The 22781-nt window shown below is 40.4% G+C and overlaps 1 protein-coding gene across 2 annotated transcripts in view; it reads right to left on the bottom strand.

Annotated features, from left to right (window-relative positions):
• Window positions 1–326: 326 nt before the first annotated feature.
• stac (SH3 and cysteine rich domain) overlaps window positions 327–22781 on the bottom strand; it is a 58547-nt gene continuing 36092 nt past the window's right edge. The window contains exons 8-13 of one of the 2 annotated variants that reach the window (XM_088354345.1): window positions 21119–21200; window positions 17562–17632; window positions 13506–13603; window positions 5419–5470; window positions 4874–5011; window positions 327–917 (exon numbers count right to left, since the gene is read on the bottom strand). In XM_088354345.1, coding sequence (XP_088210471.1) covers window positions 819–917; window positions 4874–5011; window positions 5419–5470; window positions 13506–13603; window positions 17562–17632; window positions 21119–21200 — 540 coding nt within the window. In that variant the 3' untranslated portion in view covers window positions 327–818. The remainder of the gene's footprint in view (window positions 918–4873; window positions 5012–5418; window positions 5471–13505; window positions 13604–17561; window positions 17633–21118; window positions 21201–22781) is intronic. The other variant, XM_088354346.1, reaches the window with a different exon arrangement.

Raw genomic sequence — 22781 nt, 5'->3', positions numbered from 1 at the left:
TTTCGTTCAAAAAAGTAGCTTTTACTATTAGTTAGTAAACAAGTCAAGTCATGTCAAGTCATGTTAATTTGTATAGAGGAAGCAGCACGGGGAAGTGGGGGCTCCTCAACGTGTGGACAAATATCTGATCAAAGCCTTTCCTGCCCTATAACGTGATTTTTTCATACAACAGTTCAACATTGCTAAGTTTCTTGAAATTACTCGTTTCCAATGAAACTTCTGGGGAAAACAGTTTTTTGTGAACTGATGCATTTCAAGCAGAACTTTCACTTTAGTGCTTTTTTTTGCATTCGTGATACCCCCATTTTTTAAACAATGCTTACCATAAACACAAGTGCACTTTGCTTGCAAAACAACATTTTATTGCAAGAACACTGAACTCTTACGCATGAACTTTGCAAGAATATTTCATCGCCTGATGTTTCCGGTGATGTCATCACACGAATTTGGTCATTAAGGGGCCGCCAACACACTCTCAATCACTGGATAGAGGAAGCAGCACTGAGAAGTGGGGGCTCCTCGACGTGTGGACAAAGACCTGATCAAAGCCTTTCCTGTCCTATAACGGTGATTTTTTTGTACTGAAATCATTCCCAGAGGCTTGATACTTACTGTTTAGAATAGTTTTTTTTTTTAATTAAAAAAAAAAAAGAAAAGAAAGTATTTTACATTTTGGCACTCAGGGACAATGCATCCGAAAACATATTTCTATGTTATGGTACTGAATGATTGAAGCGTTTGAATCGCCCCCACAAAAATGTTTGACTTTTTTTCCTCACTTTGCGTCTTCGATGAAGAAGTTAGCGTCCTCTTCGGTTTCACAATTTATGGAGGACGTCGCGGGGCACGTAGCCTCGCTTCTTACCGCTGGTTACTCGGATGAAGCCGTTACTTTCGTCCTCGCTACTCACGCAGATCTGCAAGGACAAGATCATTGACGTCGGCAACGATATCAAACACGTTTATGAGCTGGAGCTGTCCATGGTAGTCCAAGTGTACTGAAAATATACTGTAAAGAAGGAAAAAAGGATGGAAGAAAAATAATAGACTTTCTTTCCTCCTCCTTTTCTCATTCTTTTTTTACTTTCCCTACTCTTTTCTTTCTTTTGTTACTTTTTTCTCTGGCCATTTCCTCTTTTTTTCTCTCTGTCATTCTCTTTCCCTCTTTCTTTCACAGTCTTTCTTACTGTCCTTCTCCCTTCTCTTCTCTCCTTCTTTCTCCTTCATTTATCACTTCTTTTCTCTTAATATCTGTTTTTATTTCCCTTTCTTTCTCCTTCTCTCTTCTTTGTTTCTTTCTCTATCTTTCTTTCTTCTTTCTTTTATTCCCTCTGACATTCTCTTTCTTTCTTTCCTCTTGTTTTCCTCTCAATCTTTCTCACTTCCTTTCTCCCTTTTGTGCTTCTATCCTTCTTTCTCTCTTTTCTCCCCTTTCTATCTTCATTTATCACTTCTTTTTTCTTTTATGTTCTTAGCTTTCTTTCGCTTTCTTTTTATCTCGCTCTTCTTTCTTTTTTCATTTTCTTCCTTTCTTTATTCCTCTCACTTTCTTTGTTTCTTTTTCTTTTTTCTCTCTCTGTCATTCTCTTCCGCTCTTTGCTCTTCTTTTCTCTTAGTCTTTCTCACATTCCTTCTCCCTTTTCTTCTTCTATCCTTTCTCTCTTTTCTCCCCTTTCTATCTTTAGTTATTACCTCTTTTCTCTAAATGAGCTGTCGTTATTTCTTTTTCCCAGCTTTCTTTTGCTTTATTCCTCCCTCTTCTTTCTTTCTTTCTCCCTCTTTCTTCCTTCTTTCTTTCAATCATTTTATTTGATACAATCTTTGAATCAAATCATCCATAAAGGAACATATTTATATCCCTAAATAAATCAGAATCATTGTACAAAAACGTAAATGCAAAAAAAAAAAAAACGGAAATAAATATGGATTTGTTCTTCATGTGTAGTAGGAATCATTACTACCGTATCTGTCCAGTGGAAGGCGCTCTCCCCCCTTTTTGTTGAAGGGCTCATCATTTTTGTGATGTCATGAACTTCAAATTCAATATTACTACCGTACATACATAGTTATTATAAATTGTACAGTTTTTAAATCATACCTTATATATTTCAACATACGGTAATTAATACAGTTATTCACCAGTGCTGTTAGATGTACCATTGAATAAAAAAACGTATTGTCAGGGTTGGGTAGAGTTACTTTAACTAGATTACTTTCAATGACTTTTGGATGACTCCAATACCAAATATGCTAATAAAAGACGAAAGAAACTAAATATGAATAAAATTACAAAATTTTGTGCAGGCTTGGGGAGTAACGGAATACATGGAACGGCAAAAATGATGTCGGCAAGCTGTTTGGATTGATTTTCATTTTGTTTCTGTCGCATTTGATGTTCGTTTTGCCGGAGATCAAAGAGATCAAAGCCAGGAGAGAAAGCTTACCACGTGTTGTGAGTCATCATTTTATTCATATTTAGTTTCTTTTGTCTTTTATTAGCATATTTGGTATTGGAGTCATCCAAAAGTAATCGAAAGTAATCCAGTTAAAGTAACCCTACCCAACCCTGCGTATTGTAGATATGAACATGAAAAATACAATTTCCAAATGTACTATACTATTTGTCCAGCAGAGGACGGTGTCCCCCCTTTTTTGCCCAACAGTGCTGGTTTGTCATGAACTTTCAATCGGAAAAACAAAAAAAACAGAATAAGTTGAAAAAATACCTTGAACAATGACAATGAAATTCAAATAAAAACATAAAAAATACTTCAGAAAGTGAAAATCCATGAAGAAGTTTACTGCACAACCAAGAGTAAAAAATATTATTCTGATCTCAGACAATTCCATTTTTAAACTTCAAGTTTCTAGGCTATTTAGGCTTCACTGACTCGACTTATCCTCCTCCAGAATATCTTAGCCCGTAAGTTATGCAGGGAAAAGGGCCGATTCACTGAAGGATGTACATATTTGAGAAATGAATCATAGAAACTGGCGATGATAAACACGAGGGGGGGGCAAAAGTAGGAGTCCCTCGAGGGAAGGATAGAAGTTCTTCATAAAAAGTGTGGGATAAACAAACACATGAATGAAATGAGGCTGCCAAAATGTGGACATCGAAAGGGTTACTTGAGGTCACAGCTTCCTCCAATTTCATTCCACTCTGTGGGAAGAACTCCCAGTATTTGTCAACCAGTAGTTCAGTATCTTTGATGTAACATTCATCCATATCAATAGATGGCAGCAAATTACTCTTTTCTAAGAGATACCGTGTTTTCTATTTAGTAGTAATTTGGAATTGCCTTTCAAGATGACCCGTATGTTTTTGGTTTAGGATTTAATCAAACACGATTTCCCTCAAAAATGCGACAGATACTCCGAGTGCGCCTTATACATAGTTTTTCCTACTTAATTACGCGTTTTTTGGCCGGTGCAACTTATACTCCGGAGATATTTATAGTCAGGAAAACACGGTACTCAGATTCCCCTACGATGTTGAGTCTCTTTTTGTGAACTTTGTAAAAAAGGAGATATATTTGCAGCTGTATAGCATACATTTGTATATATTATCTATCTATCTATCTATCCATCTATCTATCTATCTATCTATCTATGGAACTATCTATCTATCTATCTATCTATGGATCCATCTATCTATGGATTTATGGATCTATCTTTCTATCTATGTATGGATCTATCTATCTATGGATCTATCTATCCAAGGATCCATCTATCTATCCATGGATCTATCCATCTATCTATCTATTCATGGATCTATCTATCTATCTATCTATCTATCTATCTATCCATGGAACTATCTATCTATCTATCTATCTATCTATCTATCTATCTATCTATCTATCTATCTATCTATCTATCTATCTATCTATCTATCAATGGATCCATCTATCTATGGATTTATGGATCTATCTTTCTATCTATGTATGGATCTATCTATCTATGTATCTATCTATCTATCTATCCATGGATCTATCAATCTTTCCATGGATCCATCTATGTATCCATCCATCCATCCATCCATCCGTCGATGGATCTGTCTATCCTTCCATCCATTGATGGATCTGTCTATTCATATATCCGTCAATGGATCTATCTATCTATCTATCTATGGATTTATCTATCTAACTATCTATGGATCTATCTATCTATCTACCTCTCTGAGGAAATATATATCTATGGATCTATCTATCTATCTATCAATGGATTCATCTATCCATCTATCAATCCTTCCATCCATCCGTCGATGGATCTATCTATCCTTCCATCCGTCGATGATCTATCTATCCTTCCATCCATCGATGATCTGTCTATCCATCTATCTGTCGATGGATCTATCTATCTATCCTCCCATCCATCCATCAATGGATCTGTCTATCCATCTATCCGTCAATGGATACATCCATCCATCTATGGATCCGTCCATCCATCTATCCGTTGATGGATCCATCTATCCGTCAATGGATCTATCTATCTATCTATCTATCTATCTATCTATCTATGGATAGATGGTCTGTCCGTCCATCTGTCCATCTATCTTTGTATGTCTGTCCATTTATATATAATTTTTCAAACATTTAAAAGATTAGGTACTTTCTTGTATAAAATAAAAATCTAAAAAGACGTGTCCATTATAAATACTATGCCTTTCAATGATGCAATAATGTATTTTTTATACTATACACAGTGACGCTAAATGGAGAAGCAATCATTTTTAATCCACGAGGGGTTGCTACATATTACACACTGAGGCTTTAACTTCTATTAGAATCCTTTAACACATTTTTACATCCCTTTACCGTTTTTTCCTGTCGGACGCCATCTCGTAAGAAGTGGGCAGGGCTTGGTTACGTACCTGTCCCTCCTTCAGCGTGATCTGGCCCTGCTCCCTGCAGCCGATAAAGGTCCTGTTACAGCAATATATGCGTTCTCCCGTCCTCAGCTGCTGGGCAAAGGATGCTGGGAAAAAGCCGATCCTGTCCTCAATAACTCCCTTAGAAAATAACCAAACAGAAGAAAAGGTGACGCGTGGGATTTTCTTTTTTTTACTGCGTGGCCTCCGAGATAAATTAGGTTTGACACCCCTGTTCTAAACAACAAACAACAATGAGGTATAATAGTCAAAATAAGGAACTGGCCTTCTGAGCAATCTCATTTGTAGGTGTCCAATATTAAAAAGAGAATGAAATTATCATAAACCCATCTTTTAGATTCTTTACAAAGACCCTTACTTTTCCCTCTATCATATATTACTCGGCTCATCGATCAGTTCCTTTAGTTGTGATTGCAGGAAAACAGAAACACACATTTATAATCACCGCCCAAAGAATGCTCCTTAACACTTCATCATTCACAATCATATGAAAAATTGACGGTGCGAAAAGCTCATTTAACGCTTACCTTCCACCAATCATCATTGGAATCGTCAATGAGCAAAATTTTATCTCCAGCACTGCGATAAGAAAAAAAGAGGAAAGAAATGTTATTCATTTTAAAACATAATAAAAAGAGTGGGTGAATTTCTGATATCGATGAGCCCCAAAACACAGCGTTAGCATGCTCACTGCTAAGAAAGCTAGCTTCTCTCCTAAAAGTACACCATTGGAAGAAAAAGTTTGCTTATTTTATGAAATACATCTCATTTAAAATATTCTCAATTATTCCTCAAATAAAACAAGACAAAAAGTCCTTAAAATAAGCAAAATATATGCAGATTTGAGATAATTCACCAAAAACGAGCAAAACAATCGACCATCTGCTAGCTTATCATGAGTACACGTTTTGTTACTTTTTCATCAAAACATGTTCAAATACGGAAAAATATACCTAAAATTATCAATATTTTCTGCCTATGAGGTAACAATTGATTTGATTCTATTTTTTGTCATGTTATCATTTTTAAAGCGCTGCAAATTTAAATCCCCACCATAAATAACCATTTATCATGCGATTACTATGTCCCCAAAATTTAGTGTTATCGAGGTTGAAATTGTAAATCGGCGACAAATATACAAATATATAAATCTATATATTCATTCAGTTTTAATCATCACACTTAATTGGTAATACAAAGCAGTTATCACTTCAGATTTTTCACTTCACAAAAATATTGTACATTATACAAAATAATTTTGCTGAAATATTAGTCTTTATATTCATGAAGTTTTTATCACTTCAGATTTTTCAGTTCATATATTCTTTGTGGTTTGCTGTCCCGCCACAGTTGTAATACCTTCTCAAGGTCCAACTGCAGCAACAGAATTTCCATAGCTAATTTGTAGTTTTCATTGTCGTTGTGCCGATCCAATGTGCTTTTCTAAAAGTTCGTATTGCGGAATGATTTATGCAATCCAGTTTTTTTGTCACGCTGGGTGCACGCATCACAGAACATGTAGCCTCCATTATCATCCTCCTCATAGCGTAACCAGCAATATAATTGAGTCCATTTTGGCAGAAAAGTCCTTTTCTTGCTAGGAGTATTCTTTTGTGTATCTTTTGTCGAATCGTTCGCTTCAAAACACGTGTTTTCCTTGCCTTCGCGGTCTTCTGAAGAATTTCTCCGCCGTTTTTTCGTGCCGGAATTATTGCCGTTTTTACCACTTTCTGTATTATGTTTCCACTTATTACCGACACTGAAGAAATGACCAATTTTTTGTTGATTTGCACCTAATACCAACTGTTTTTACGGAGGCATACTTCTCTTTCACTCGACAACCGCCACAACAATGACGTCATCTCGAAGCAACGAGATCTCGTTTGCCGAGATCGGCGCGAGACCAAAACAACAATGGCGGATCTGCCTGACGAAAAGTTTGGAGTGCGGTAAATCGGGTAAGAATGACAATTTGGTGTCAAAAAAAGTTGCGTCCCGGGGACGCACGTTGTTTTGACCCAATCGTCCCCAGCAAAAATGATGCGTCTAGGACGCAGGGACGCGGGCAAACCAGAACACTGGTTCAATTGATTCCAACGTAGCACTACTGAAAGTGTAAAACGGACCTATGCACGGCCCGCCACTCCTATAACGTCTCCAGCTCGTTAAAAGTCTTATTTGAAACGACAAAACGTAAGCATTACATGTAAATACCCGACCTTAAATCCGGAAGGAAACGACTGCACGGTGTTTAAGATAAAAAAAAAGTAGCGCGTCCAGAAAGGAACGTGTTTATCGTCATCATGTCGTTTACACCAATTCCTTCACCGGTGAGGAGTTTTTCTTTTCCGGGGGAAAATCACAAAACGCTTCTCGCGTGTTTCTGTGCGAGCTCCAGTAATTGCAAGCATCTGCTCGCAGTTATTGTTGGCAAAGACGTATACAAAGAATAAGAGTGGGGGGCTTTTTTGAGGAAAATGTGGCTTTTTATGTAATTTCCCTCCTATTCCAGTTTCTGTGGAGTGCGTCTGTATGCTGGTAGTAATCAGTGTGGGTAAGAAAACGCGGTTCAGGGAGGGCAAGGAAATACACAAAATGTTCACATCAGAATGAGAAAATCGAAGCATGTGAGTATCCATCTGCCCATTATCTGCACCGCTTATCGCGGGGGTGCTGGAGCCCATCCCAGCTATCTTCGGGCAGTGGGCAGGGGACACCCAGCCAGTCGCAGGGCAGAGTGCCTCACCATGTATTTAAAAAATGGTCAACCTGCTCTCCAGACAAAAGCTTATTCTTCAGTGCATTTTATTTCATTGTGTGACGTTTGATGATTTGATGAAATCTATGAATTAATTAATAATGGCAGAGCCTGTGTCCCATATAAATATACCACATTAAAATTGTCTTAGGTTAATTTTGACTAAAGGTCATAAAATCCTGCAAACGAGGATACGGACGTACATTTGGGGACAGCAATGGGCGAGAGACTGAAGAGACTGCTCTGTGCATAACTCTGTTCCTCCCTACCCTCAACCAATCAAATTGCTCTTGGTGCTTTGCTAGCGTTTGAGTGTTTACAGTGTGTTGTGTGGGTTTTTATCATAAAGTGTCTCAACAGTGAAACTTACATTATTCAATGATCTTCCATGTATAGCAAGGGTGGTGAACACGTGGCTCTAGAGTCGCGTGCGGCTCTTGGCCAATAAGAATGCGGCTCTTTGCCTCATCATATTTTCTATATACTGTGGCTCTTTGCCTTGTTTCATGTTTAGTTTTTTTTGTGTGTGTATTGAGGGTGGACGCTTTCCTTGAAATCAACACAAGAACAATACTTGTTGTATTGTAAGGAGAGGAGTGTGTTATGGGAAATAATGTTTTTAATTGTGTGTGTGTGTTGTGTGTGTCTGTCTGTCATGGCAGGTCAGTGCGTGGTGTGGCTCTTTGACTCTCACAGTTAAAAATGTTGGCTCCACTTCCACTCCTGATATGTAGGATTCCTTAGTTATCTACAACTAAAGTGTGGTCCGTTGGTGTGACACTTTATATATATACCGGTAATTAATATATACGGAACTGTACCATTGATTTATTCAGTGCCGTTTCGGCTTTACATGTACAACAATGAGCTTGATTTCGCTAATAATCAAACATCCATTCATTATCTGCACCGCTTATCCTCAGTAAGGTCACAGGGGTGCTGGAGCCCATCCCAGCTGTCCACGGGCAGTGGGCAGGGGACACCCTGAACTGGTTTCCAGCCAGTCGCAGGGCACACAAAGTCAGACAACTCACTCGCTCATTCAAACCTAGGGACCATTTGGTTCGGCCAATCAACCTGACATGCATGTTTTTTGGAATGTGGGAGGAAACCGGAGTGCCCGGAGGAAACCCACGCAAGCACGGGGAGAACATGCAAACTCCACACAGGAAGCTTCGATCACATGACCTCAGAACTCTGCTGCTCGCATTTGAGTATATTCATGGTTAATTTCAGAGATACTGAACTTGCCCATATTTCTGATCATAACAATAATGGATGCTCCGAATTTTCAGCATCAGGAATTTTTTATCTGAAAACAAACCAACCCTTTTTCAGTTTCTGCTCCAAATTTCAATTTTGCTACATCGCTAATCACAATCATTCTCGAAATAATCGCATCGTCAAGATTGAAGTGGTGGAAAATTCTGCATTATTTGATGAAGGACGACGTTTAGTTTGCGCGTGCTGATTAAACCGTGTCTGATTGAACTTATTAGCGCAAGGCGGGGATCAAGTATTAGAAAGGGGAGCTGAATTTCACGAGTGTGAGTACATCACAAAGGCTGCACTCTGGCCTCTTGAAATCCGCAGGAGTAATTTAGTGGGAACGGGAACAAATAGGTGCTTCAGATGAATTACTGGAGATGATGAATAGAACTTGCTTTCTTAAGTGCCAGCTCCGAAATTTGTCCGAGTGCAGTGGCCTTGATCGGGCACGGTGACACTTTTGCAGCAAAGGGGAAAAAAGCATGCCAGTTAAAAGCGCTCTTATATTGTACTCCTTAAAACTAGAACTTCTGTAAATGTATATAAAATATGAATATAAAGTGGAAATAATATTCCATATTTTATAAGAAGGGCAGCACAGCGGCGCAGTGGTTAGCGCGTGTGCAGCACAGTTCTAAGGTCTTGGGAACCTCCTGTGTGGGTTCAAATCCAGCTACCGGACTTACTGTGCGGAGTTTGTATGTTCTCCCCGTGCTTGCGTGGGTTTCCTCCGGGCACTCCGGTTTCCTCCCACATTTGAAAGACATGCATTTCAGGTGGATTGGCCGGTCCAAATTGTCCCTAGGAATGAGCGAATGAGTTGTCTGTCCCTGTGTGCCCTGCGATTGGCTGAAACCAGTTCAGGGTGTACCCTGCCCACTGCCCAATGATTGCTGGGATGGGCTCCAGCACCCCCGCGACCCTACTGAGGATAAGCGCTGCAGCTAATGAGATGAGATGAGATTTTATAAGTAAATAATTAGTTTCAAGAAAGTGTGGTGGAAAGTGTCCTTGGGCACCCTCCTTTAATATTTTGTTCAGTTAGAGCTAATGTCCTAATATAGCAGGGGTGTCAAACTCATTTTAACTCGGGGGCCACACGATAGAACAAACATTCTGTCGGGGGCCGGACCAGTAGATTAAAGAGAAAGAAAAAGAGAGATAAAGAAATGAGAGAAAGAGGGAGGGAAAAGGAGAGAGGGCGGGACAAGGAAAGAAAATAGGGAGAGGGAGAGAGCGTGAGAAACAAAAGATGAAAAATCGTGAGAGAGGGGGAAAAAAGGGAGAGGAAGAAAGAAATCCAAAGAGAAATATAAAGACAGAAGGAGAGAAAAGAGAAAAGAAAGAGCAAAAGGTATGAAGAGAGAAAGAGAAAAGAGAGAAAAGGAAACAAGGAAGTTAGAGCAAAAGAGGTTAAAAGAGAGAGAAAGAGACAAGGAGCAACAAAGGAAGAGAAAAAGACACACAGAGAGTGAAAGAGACAGAGAAAGAGTGGGAGAAAAGGCGTGGAAAAGAAAGAGAGAGAGAGAGAGAGAAATAAATACAGTACAGTGTTCGAGGCACCTGGCTTTGGCAACATCAAGATAACATATTTCAACCTGCAGCTTGTTTATCTCTTGCACTTCTCTGTGTGTTGTCTCGCGGGCCGGATTCAATCCCTTAGCGGGCCTGATCTGGCCCGCGGGCCGCCTGTTTGACACCTGTGTAATATAGTATGTGTTTTTGTCTTTCATGTTTTGTTCAGTTAGAGTTTGTCCGTGTTCCAACATATTCTCTGTGGTTTTCCGTTTATGTTTTATTCAGCTACAGATATTTAGTGTTTCAGCATATTCTGCATTGTATTCTTTCAAGTTTTTGTTCAGTTAGAGTTAGTGGTCCAACATATCCTGTGTGGTCTACCTTTCATGTTTTTCTTCAGTTAATCATTGTTAATCATTGTTACAACCTATCCTGAGTTGTGTCCCTTTCATGTTCTGTTCACTGTGACCTAGCTTGTGTTACAAAATATGCTGCGTCTTCTATTTCTTTCTTTCATGTTTTTATTAACTCACAGCTAGTTAGTGTGCCTGCATTATATTTCATGTTCTTGTCATTGCGGCGCTCTCATGTTTGTTCTGTTTCTTGTGTCGTTTCATGTTCATGTTTTGTTCTGTCAGAGCTGGTTGGTGTTGGAATATTGTTTAATTGTTATACCATTGAGTGTGTATGTTCTCTGCGTTGTCTTGAATTGGTGTTATGTTAAGTTAAAACCAGTTGGTATTTCAACATATACCATGTTCTCTGTTTCATGTTTTGTTCTGTGTGAGCTACTTTGTGTTGCAACATATACTGCATCCTCTATTTCTTCCACGTTTTGTTTGTTTTGATCGAGTCAGTTTTTCCAAGAGCTAGTTTGTGTTCCAACATATACTGTTTCCTCTATTCCTTTCATGTTTTGTTTATTTAGATCACAGGTGTCAAACAGGCGGCCCGCGGGCCAGATCAGGCCCGCTAAGGGATTGAATCCGGCCCGCGAGACATCACTCAGAGAAGCGCAAGAGAAAAACAAGCTGCAGGTTGAAATATGTCAACTTGATGTTGCCAAAGCCAGGTGCCTCGAACAAAGACACTGTACTTGTAATTCTTTTTCTCTCTCACTCTCTTTCTTTTCCACCCCTTTTCTCCCACTCTCTGTCTCTTTCACTCTCCCTGTCTCTCTTTTTCTCGTCCTTTGTTCTTCTTTGTCTCTTTCTCTCTCTCTCTGTCTTTTTAACTTATTTTGCTCTAACTTCCTTTTTTCCTTTTCTCTCTTTTCTCTTTCTCTCTTCCTACCCTTCGCGCTTTATTTTCTCTTTTCTCTCCTTCTGTCTTTCTATTTCTCTTTGGATTTCTTTCTTCCTCTCCCTTTCTTTTCCCCCTCTCTCACGACTTTTTATCTCTTTTGTTTCTCACGCTCTCTCCCTCTTTCTCTTTTTCTTTCTTTGTCCCGCCCTTTCTCCTTTTCCCTCCCTCTTTCTCTTATTTCTTTATCTCTCTTTTTCTTTCTCTTTAATCTACTCGTCCGGCCCCTGACAGAATGTTTGTTCTATCGTGTGGCCCCCGAGTTAAAATGAGTTTGACACCCCTGATTTAGATCTACATACTTTTCCAACATTTTGTAGCAGGGATGTGTAGTCAAGCCTCTGTTAGAGTAGCTTTTGATAGCTTTGAATTCTTGAATTTTGTTGTTCTGTTTCTGTACACTAATTGATACAGATTACTTTTCTGTATAAAAATCCTTATCTCAAATCTTAAATCAAGTCTATATTCGTGGAATCCAATTCTCCGGCCATGCCGGAACCTGAAAAAAGTATCATATTTTCCTGACTAAATTGCTCTTAGTCCAAATTTGGTAGTAAAAATGAGCCGACCTGGAGTATAGATTGCATTTCCCCCCCATTTATTAATGCAAAATTGTGGTTAAATATTCTAAAAGAGGCTACGCTACCTTTCAGCAATGACAGATGTTAAGGCACGGGTGTCAAACAGGCGGCCCGCGGGGCAGATCAGGCCCGCTAAGGGATTTAATCCGGCCCGCGAGACAACATACAGAGAAGCACAAGAGAAAAACAATCTGCAGATTGAAATATGTCAACTTGATATTGCCAAAGCCAGGTGCCTCTCACAAAGACACTGTACTTGTATCTCTCTCTCTCTCTCTCTCTCTCTCTCTCTTTCTCTCTCTCTCTCTCTCTCTCTCTCGCTCTTTGTTTTCCACCCCTTTACTCCCACTCTGTCTCTGTCTCTTTCACTCTCTGTCTCTCATTTTCTCTTCCTTTTTTGCTCTTTGTCTCTTTCTCTCTCTGTGTCTTTTAACCTCTTTTTCTCTAACTTCCTTTTTTGCTCTTTCTCTTTCTCTCTTCCTACCCTTTGTGCTTTCTTTTCTCTTTTCTCTACTTCTGTCTTTCTATTTCTTTCTTCCTCTCCCTTTCTTTTTCCCCTTTCTCGTGACTTTTTATCTTTTGTTTCTCACGCTCTCCCTCTCTCTTTTTGCCTTTCTTTGTCCTGCCCTCTCTCCTTTTCCCTCCCTCTTTCTCTTATTTCTTTATCTCTCTTTTTCTTTCTCTTTAATCTACTAGTCCGGCCCCCGACAGAATGTTTGTTCCATCGTGTGGCCCCCGAGTTAAAATGACTTTGACACCCCTGTGTTAAGGCTAATTTTGTGTGCAACAGCTAACACTCATTTTCCGCACTGAAGAGGACGATGTTATTTTTTTAGCGCAGAACATGAAGCAAGCTATATTTCGGTGAAGACAATAGTTTCCAGAATCGAAGAAGCAGCAAGTTGTTGGCATAGAAGATGACGCTTGTATCTAGTTAAAAGGAAAACTGATCGTTTTTAGGCACTCAAAGCACAAGATCTTTGGTGATGCTCTGACTTCATTATCAATGTAAATACAATAAAATCAATACATTTGTGGGCTATATCAGTTCTGGAATTAAAACACACATGTCTGTGGTTACCATGACTCTGCCAAAAGCATCATGTGCAGCTGTGACACATGCAAGTGACATGAGATATATTTATGGCCATTGTGTGGGTGTTTGTGTGGGCGTGCACAAACTAACCTCATCTCCAGATCATGTCTGTCTTGGGCAGTGAAACTGTACAAGGCCACGTAGGTGTTGAGCTGGAGTGTGTCTGGCTGAAGCTGAATGTCTTCCAGCTAAACGCAAATACAAAAACATACAGGAGTTAGCTTTAGGGACCACAACAACGGCTAACAGGATGCTCCTGTCCCTACAATAGTCTTTTTTGTATTTTATTCGACTTTTTTCTGCTAATCAATGACAACGAATCCACAAACAGAAATTCTCATCACGTAAAACCTATAAGTTGACACCCAAGGATGAGATTTCTTATCACCTGGCTTTTTTATGTTGAGTCGTTACATTTCAACTTAGTTTTTTTTTTTTAATTGCATAGACTCTCCAGCAGATGGCAGCATTCTACCTTTTTTTGGATAACCCCTTTATTCAAAGCCGATTCACCTTTTTTAAAGTTTCAGTGTGTAATAATTCACCACTAGAGGTTGCTGTAAATAAGAAGAAAGCAGAAGTGTGTGCATTTGAAAAACTATGGAAGCCCGAACGATACCACTTCACAAAATTAGAAAACTTATTTCCATTTTTCTCGCATTAGAAAGGATTCATTTTAGCCAGCGACAGGACATGAAAGTCTGTGTCCAAAAAAGAACAAGCAAGCTGGAATCACCCGGAGCATCTGGAAAGAGCAAATAGCTGGAGTTGGTCAGAGCTGGTGTAAGTGGCTAATTGTAGTGACTAGCAGGAGCAGATATGAAAAAGTGGCTGGAGTAGGAAACAATGGGAACGGAGTAGAAGAGGCCTAAATGACAAGACTTGAGGCCCATCAAACGCAGGGCTTGGTGATGGATAGTAAGTACCGTATTTTCCGCACTATAAGGCGCACCTAAAAGCCTTTATTTTTTTCAAAAGCTGACCATGCGCCTTATAATACAGTGCGCCTTATTTATGGAACAAAATTAATTCGCAAAGTCTTGCAACTAACTTGCAGCCGCCGACTAGATTTTCCCCCGAACGCCAAGTAGTCCGCGGTGTATGCTGGGATTAATTTACCGGCGTTTCATTGGCTATCCAATGTGTCAATCATCATTTGAATGGATCACTATTGGCTAAAGTTATTCGGAGGTCAAGGGGCGGATCCTTTTTATCATTTACAGGCTGGCATTGGCTTGAACTGTAAAACAAAGCCTGCAATTGGCCGAAAAAGACGTGTCAATCATCAGTTGAATCGATCACTATTGGCTAAAGATATTCGGAGGTCAAGGGGCGGATCCTTTTTATCATTTACAGGCTGGTATTGGCTTGGACGGCAAAACAAAGCCTGCAATTGGCCAAAAAAGATGAATGCGTATAGCACGTGGCTGACGGCATACACAAAGCATTTTTTTACTATTTTGTGTTTGTAAATATTTTATTCTCCTGGATTTACTAAACTCATGGATATAAGAGGACCACGGCTGCACATTATTATGAACACAACGACTTCGGTGAGCTACTCTGGCTATATATATTATCCCTGTATCTTGTTTCAGACTGAACTCGATGTTTCTGTGATAAGCGGTGCAGATAATGGATGGAATGGAGTGTCTATTTTTAAATCAAACTCAATTCCAAGTGTTTATTGTCATATATACAGTAAAGTTGCGAGCGAAAAAGAAAATAGAAACTAAGGAATGGTTGGCATTTCTTGAATCCCAAGACTTTAACCTTCCGAATGATGGAACGATGCATTTGAGTGACATCGTACGGACACAGCATCCGCACGTGTTCTCGACACGTATTTGCGTCTTTGTAAGCTTCAGGAATGTTAAGGGGGTAATAAGTTGGACTGAACTATCTGACTGTTTTGTCCACGTTCCCATTGTAGCGCCTTATAATCCGGTGCGTCTTATGTATGTCAAAAATAGGACCAAAAACAATTTTTTCGGGGTGCGCCCTATAACCCGGTGCGCCTTATAGTGCGGAAAATACGGTAGCTAAGTTAAGGGCTAAAAGCAAAATGGCCATACAGGCTTCTATAGAAGAAAAATGGCCAAAAATGCCAGATTTTCCAATCGTCATTTCAACCGTTGTAATGTCATTACAAATATCTAAACTTACAAGTCGCTAATTAAATATACTATTTATGAGCTAGTACATGTGAATTTGCTCATTTGAATCAGTTGTTTTTATTTAGGAATGGAGTAATTTTACACCACTAGGTATCACTATATATATTACACACTCATGGTTCAAGAGACAGCTTGGGAAATATTGTTTTCATGAGCAACTGTAACTGAATATTAAAGTGTTTATTATTTTACAAAAAAATATGCTGCCAGAAACAGACAAGAAGACAGGAATGATTCATTTTAGAAAAACAGACGCGTGTCATTTGTCAATTACTATCAATCAAAGAAAAACAGATTTGGACCTTCCACAATCAATCTTCAAGTCTAATAATAGCTTCGATATAAAATAAACAGTGCTCAGCATTATAGCCACCTTACCCAGATACATTTAGATGATGCTAAAGTCGCAAACTGTTCCTCAGAATGAACCGTCGAAACACAATAAAATGAAAACCGTATTTTCCGCACTAAAAAGCACACCGGATTATAAAGTGAACCCCCAAAAAACAGTCTTTTGTGATGTATTTTTCATGTTCTTTAAGGCAAGTGAAAGCTAGGGTTGCATGAAAAATGAATTAACACATTTAATTTTAATCATTTAACATTATGACGTCTAGTTTCACCACTAAAATTAGTTTTTATCAACAAACATTAAACATGATGAGAGAAAAATAGCACTCGAAGACCACTCTATATGTTTCTCAAAGGCAGAACAGTTATCATATGCAGCATCATTTAATTGCAAAATATATTTTCCAATTTAACTCACTGTATTTTTCGGTATTGTCACGGTTGCCATGGCGCCCAATTGGCCCTGCCTGTGTGGCGCCAGCTGCGGCTCCTCGACAGATTGGCTTTCCTTCTGTTTAAGCTCAGTGCTCCCACTCACCTTTTGCCAGTCTGTCAACAAACCTCTGCCCCGCAAGACGTGGGTTTTGACTCTGTCCGGTTTTCCTGCCTGCGTTTTCTGTCCAGTATCGTTCACGTCTATTTTTGTCCTGTTTATAATTCTCTCCAGTTTTCGTTCCCGTCTAGTTGTCCTGTTTAATTTCTAAATCCTGTTTCGATATCGATCCCCTCTGTCCCGTCCTGTCTGGTATCGACCCGGACTCAGGCAATTGGTATCGATCTTGTCGGTCTCTGGCTTCCACTCATTCCACGCCAGACTGCCTAACCTGCATGACTCCCCATTTCCCGTAAAACAAAAGGCTTGTGCGAGAAACGTCACGCATTTGGGTCCTGATCCTGTTCCGGTTCTTGACAGGTATATAAGGCGCACTGGATTATAAGCCGCACTTTCATATTTGGGGTTTTTAGGTGCACCTTTGAGTCCGGAAAATACAGTACATAAAATGGTAACTTTTTTTTATAAAAACATTTTTGCAGAATGCACAAACCTTTCGGAGGATTTGCTAGCTAGCATTCAGGTCTCTTCCCCTTTAAGAAATGAGCAGATATTTATGTATTTTTCCTTGTATGGTTATTTGTTCATTTTTTTCGTTTTGCTTAAGTATCCGCGCTCTTTTTCCCACTGACATTAAAAGATAAACATGCCAAACTAAAAGAGTAAGCAAAAAATGCACTTTAAAGGCGCATTCTTTCAAGCAAAAGAAGATAAAGTGGGGTTAGCTTTTAAAGCTCCCGAAGAGATTTTCTTATCGCCCTCGATGTGATAAGATTTTGTGACCTGAATTCTCTTTCGGACGGAAAATAAAGTAAAAGAAGGCCGGCAGATCGGAGCGGTGAGGTCAAGGCTCGGCTGTCTCGGTGCAGGCCTGTCGTGCTTGTGTCAGCTCCGATTTGATTTGTTACCGGCTAAAAAAAAAAAAAAGATCTTTTCCCTCCGTTTCCTGGGAACTCAAGTGGTAATGGCGGAGGGCGCTCAAGTCAAGATGAGCGATGTGGCGTTCTTATACTTGTCAGGGTGTGTGGAACATAACCATTTCTTTTCATGGTGCGTGTTTCTCACCTCGGGATTGAAAGGTGCCCCTTCTGGCTGAGGGTGGCATTGCGTGACTCCGTTCTCCAGAACCGTGAAAACTAGATTAAGAAAACAAGCCATTAAAAAACATAAATCTGGATTAATCACACATTTTCATTGTAAAGTTGTCATCAAAAACACACATATATGTATATATAGAAAATGATTAGGAAATGAATCGACTGGTTTATTTTACAGTTGAGTGAATGCAGTGAACCAACTCACCACGCTATAGAAACTCAATACTGCCCTTGAGCGGCCATAGCGAGCATTTGGTTTGCATTTATTTATTAAAAATCATAATTTTGGGTAGATATCGGCCGCAAGTCGGATTAAATCTTCGAATGGGCCGAATTTAGCCAGTGGGCCGTGTGTTTGATATTCCTGGTTCAAACGTAATGCTGGACTTTATTTTTCAGGTTTTCAAATGTACAGAAATATATGATAGATAGATAGATAGATAGATAGATAGATAGATAGATAGATAGATAGATAGATAGATAGATAGATAGATAGATAGATCAATAGATCCATAAATAGATCGATCGATCTATCGATCGATTGATAGATAGATAAATGGATAGATAGAAGGATAGATAGATAGATGGATAGATAGACTTCTGCAGCAGTATCCGTTTGTTGAAAAATAAAATAAAAGATATAGAATACAAAAATACCCAATATAAAGCTTTGCTATAGAGCATTTAAATAAATAGTGCTACGGAATATACACACTGTAATAAAAATAGGGTAATATGCAAATGCGGGGGTGGGGTTTAATGTGGGCTTTTACTCCACCGGGTGGAGTTAAAGAGCCTCATGGCATGAGGGAGGAATGATCTCCTCAGTCTATCCGTGGAACAAGACTGTGACACCAGTCTGTCGCTGAAGCTGCTCTTCTGTTTGGAGATATGTTCATATATTTTAATATTTATGTATCTTGTTTCATGCGAAAATTTAAAAAAATCCCTAAACTAATGCTTAAAATTTAGTTAACCTAATATAGGGTAGATAACTAATAATTTCAAGAACCCCCCAAGATAATAATAGACTCCAATTAAGCTTAATTGGATTAAGCAAATTTTTCAATATTTGCCAATTAGGTTGAACGACTTTTGCGGTCTGGGCCCTTGTTAGCTGCCCAATCATACAAAAAAAAACTTTAGTTAGCCTGGTTTGTTAAAATGGGGCTCACTTGCAGCCAAACAGGCTAATCCCAGATATGCTAATTGCTAATGCTAGGGGCAACATTAACTGTAGCGACACTTGAGTGGAAAACATTTGGAACCCTTGTAACCTACTAGTTACTAGGTTAGTCTAGCGGCCTAGTTAGCGTTAGCGGCATGCCTCTTCTTTCCTTATGGTGAATTGTAAAAAAAAAGAAACATTGCTTGAATTTTTCACTCTGCAGAAACCTGCCAGATGGATTGGAGATTTTTTTTCACATTAGCTGTAGCAGCGCCTGAGTTGAAACCAATTACAGACCTTGCACCTGCTGAGCGTCGCTAGTTTCTAATTCTAGCCTCGGCATTAGCATTAAGCGCTTTCTTTCCTTTTGGGTAAATTTTGTATCCCTTAACCACTAGAGTCATAGGGAAACCATCTCATGTGGTGTGTCTTGGGCAAGTACAGCCTAGTGGCGCTCATCCCTTTCCAAAATAATATATTTTGAAGGCGACATGTCTGTCATTCTGTGCTGTGACGTCGTCGGAGGAACACCAGCAAGCCAGTCACCATATTGTTTTACAGGTTGAGTAGTTGAAGAAGTTACGAGTGTTTTAAGTTAAATTTTGGTAGCTTTTGTGGAGAATGCCTAGGTGTGGAGTCACATGTGGATACAGTAAAGGTACAACAAAGGGCGTGCAGCCAAAAAAGAGGCTAACTGGAAAAAAACAAAAACAATAGAGAGCCTGTTGGAATAATGTACATCAGTTATTCAACTTTACTATAATTTATGTGTGTTATATGTTTTCTTGTGAGATATTGTGCTTACAAAATAGGATATTCTCTCAGCAAAAGTCTTCCACTACATTCTGGCAAGAGAGAATAAATGGTGTGAATCAGTTACAGATTCGACCCGAAGGCCAAGGATTTTTTCCTGAAGTATAGCATAAAGAGAGTTAATCAGTCACATTTCAAATAACAAGTTGTTGTGCAAGAACTGGTTTCAATGGAAAAATTCAACCTTCAACCAACCCCTAACCCTTAGTGTTGAAATGACATTGTAACCAGGGCGTTCCTTTTCTGAATAAAAGGCAAGGTGAGGGAAGGCTGCTTTGGAGTGAGTTCGAGAACTGTACCCAAAAGCAGTTTTCCGTTCACTTCTCTTGCAAGTAAACCATACACAATTCTCTGTGTCTTTTTTGTATACAGGTTTTTGTTACAAGTGTTGGGTTGAACCTGACAAGTCGCAAATCGAGGGCTAAGCGTGACCGATCAACAAAAGGCGTCCGCAGCCCCGGTGAAGAAAACGCAAGATTGGCCAACCCAAAAAAACACGGTGAGCATCCAGACTAACTGGGAACCAAACAAAACAGGAAAGCCCTCGGCAGCCTGGTTACTAACGGGGAGTTAGCTGGACAAAATTTTACCAACAGCGACACTCGCGCCAAAAAACGCAAACAAAAAGCCATAATTGCCTATTTCCTAATAGATATGAGCGTAATGCAATCGCTGTTCACAACAATCGCTGTCTTTTTCGGAGCTAGCCTTACACGTTGTGTTAATTGGATTCGTCATTTTGAAAGTGTTGTGTTCCTTATGTCACAACTCTACAGCAAACAAGACCGCTTGGTCAACTTTGTGTCATGCTTGCCATGGCGCCCAATTGGCCGCGCCCGTGTGTGTCACGGTTGCCATGGCGCCCAATTGGCCCCGCCCATGTGGCGCCAGCTGCAGGTTGTTGACTGATTGGCTCCCTGTCAGTATTTAAACTCTGTCCTGTCTGTCCCCTTTTGGTCGGTCCGTCTGCGAATCTCTTTTACACGGCAAGCCCTTCTTCGCCTATCCCATGTTTTTGCTCCGGTTTGTCTCCTGCTACGATCTGTTTGATCTCGACCATGTCTGCTCTCCCGTCCCGAATTACGACCCGTTTTTTATCTTGACCACGTCTACTCACCTCTCCTGGCTCTCGACTTGTTTCCGATCCCGATCACGTTTTTGCTCTTCTATCCCGGCTACCGACCTGTTTTTTCCGTTCCCGACACCGCCATCGCCCGCCACGAAAATACCACTTCCGCGTCTGAGCAACCTACTCCCCGCAACCAGCGTTCTCCGGATCGTGAGTGCAATCCTTTCCCTTCTTCCCAATAAAACTGTGTGTAACGCTACGCAAGTGGGTCCTGTTTCCGTTCTGGTCCTGACACTTTGAGACTAAAGTTCTTGACTCTCGGAGTATTTCGCAACATATTTGCACATTTGTGGAGAGAAACCCTACCAATCTGTGCTTAGTTTAAAAACATTTTACTTGGGAATACCTTTAAGGGGAGGGCAAACACTCATTTGATGGATTTCAGAAAACTGTCCCGCTAACTTGACTAACTCACCGTCATCGCTGTGTTTTCTGAACAGCTCATGCCTGCTGCTGTGAGCCACCGCTTCCTCTGGAACGTTATCCAAGTCGCTGGCCTGCAAAGAAAAATTCTGACCATTATCGTGACCGACAACATACCGGGACCTCATTTCCCCAGCGTCCCCTTTCTTGTACCTGCTGTGTTTCTGTTCCTGTCCATACAAAACATAATTTGTCACAAAAGCTAGCAATGACGGCAATTACTTTTTTTTCGCCGGGGAATTTTTGATTTACTTTATGGATTTTTAGACGCGGTCTCTGCAGGGAGAAAATGACCACTTGAGTTGCCCGCAGGCCTGTTTCTAAAAATAGCTCACTTGTAAGAGCTGAGTTTTGTCCGTCTAGGAATGTCGTACAATTGATTGTGTGAAACTGTAAAAAAACTATTGCTGAGAAATATAGCAATGAAATGTTTGCACGTAAATCTATTTAATTAATTCATGATTTATTATATTAATTAATCCCTTCAGAACCATCACAGTTAGCTATAATGTCTCATCTCATCAGCTTATCCTCATTAGGGTAGCGGGGGGCTGGAGCCCCTCCCAGCCATCTCCGGGCAGTCTGCAGGGGACACCCTCAACTGGTTGCCAGCCAATCATTCACACCTAGGGACAATTTGAACCGGCCAAATTACCTGAAATGCATGTTTTTGGAACGTGGGAGGAAACCGGAGTGCCCGGAGGAAACCCACGCAAGCACGGGGAGAACATGCAAACTCCGCACAGGACGTCTGGAGCTGGATTTGAACCCACGCAGGAGGTTCCCATGACATGAACTGTGCCGCACAAGCGCCAACCACTGCGCCGCCGTGCTGCCCCTAGCTATAATGTATCATGAGTTATTTTTTTGGGTGTTCCCTAACCTGGATTTTTAGAAGAAGAAAGCTAGTTTTCGGCAAAGAAGAAGATATTGCAAATTTTTGACAGGAAAAAGAGACCATGCTACATTTTTAAAAGTGTCACGACCAGAACAAAGGGTAGACCCAATCGCGTTTCTCACAGGTTTATTGGAATAAAGAGAAGAGGCAGCGCCTGCGATCCGGTGCTTGCTGGACCCTGGAAGCAAGCCACTCACAGAATCGGAACTTGTTCTGAATGCGGAAGTGGATCTTCCGGAGCGGGAGATCGTAGTGTCGTAGACGGAAAAAAACAGGTTGATAGCCGGGACAGGAGAGCAAAACGTGGTCGGGATCAAAAAACGAGTCGTAAGCTGGAATGGGAGTGTCAGGACCAGGACAGGAAGCAGAACCCACTCGCGTAATGTTACTCACAGTTCATTGGGGAGAGAAGAGAGGAGCGCACACTCGATCCGGAGATCGTTGGTCGCGGGGAGTAGATAGCCCGGAACGTGGAAGTAGTCAAAATCAAACAGATCGTAGCGAGAGCAAAACAGGAGCAAAAACGCAGGAAAAAAACGGAGATTCACCGGGCTTGGCAAAACAAGAAAAAAAACACAGGAAAAACTGAGATTCTCATGGCTTGACGTTCAAAACAGAGTTTCGCAGACGCTCCGACCAAAGGCGACTCACAGGACAGCGTTTAAGTAGTCACAGGGAGGAATCTGTCAACGAGTTTCAGCTGGTGTTCTTGGGCGGGGCCAATTGGGCGCCCTGGCAACCGTGACAGAAGCTGGCG

Source organism: Urocampus carinirostris, chromosome 15, assembly GCF_059441175.1.
Source record: "Urocampus carinirostris isolate Australia breed hairy pipefish chromosome 15, RoL_Ucar_1.0, whole genome shotgun sequence".
Lineage (NCBI taxonomy): Eukaryota > Metazoa > Chordata > Actinopteri > Syngnathiformes > Syngnathidae > Urocampus > Urocampus carinirostris.
This window is presented reverse-complemented; position numbering and strand designations above follow the sequence as displayed.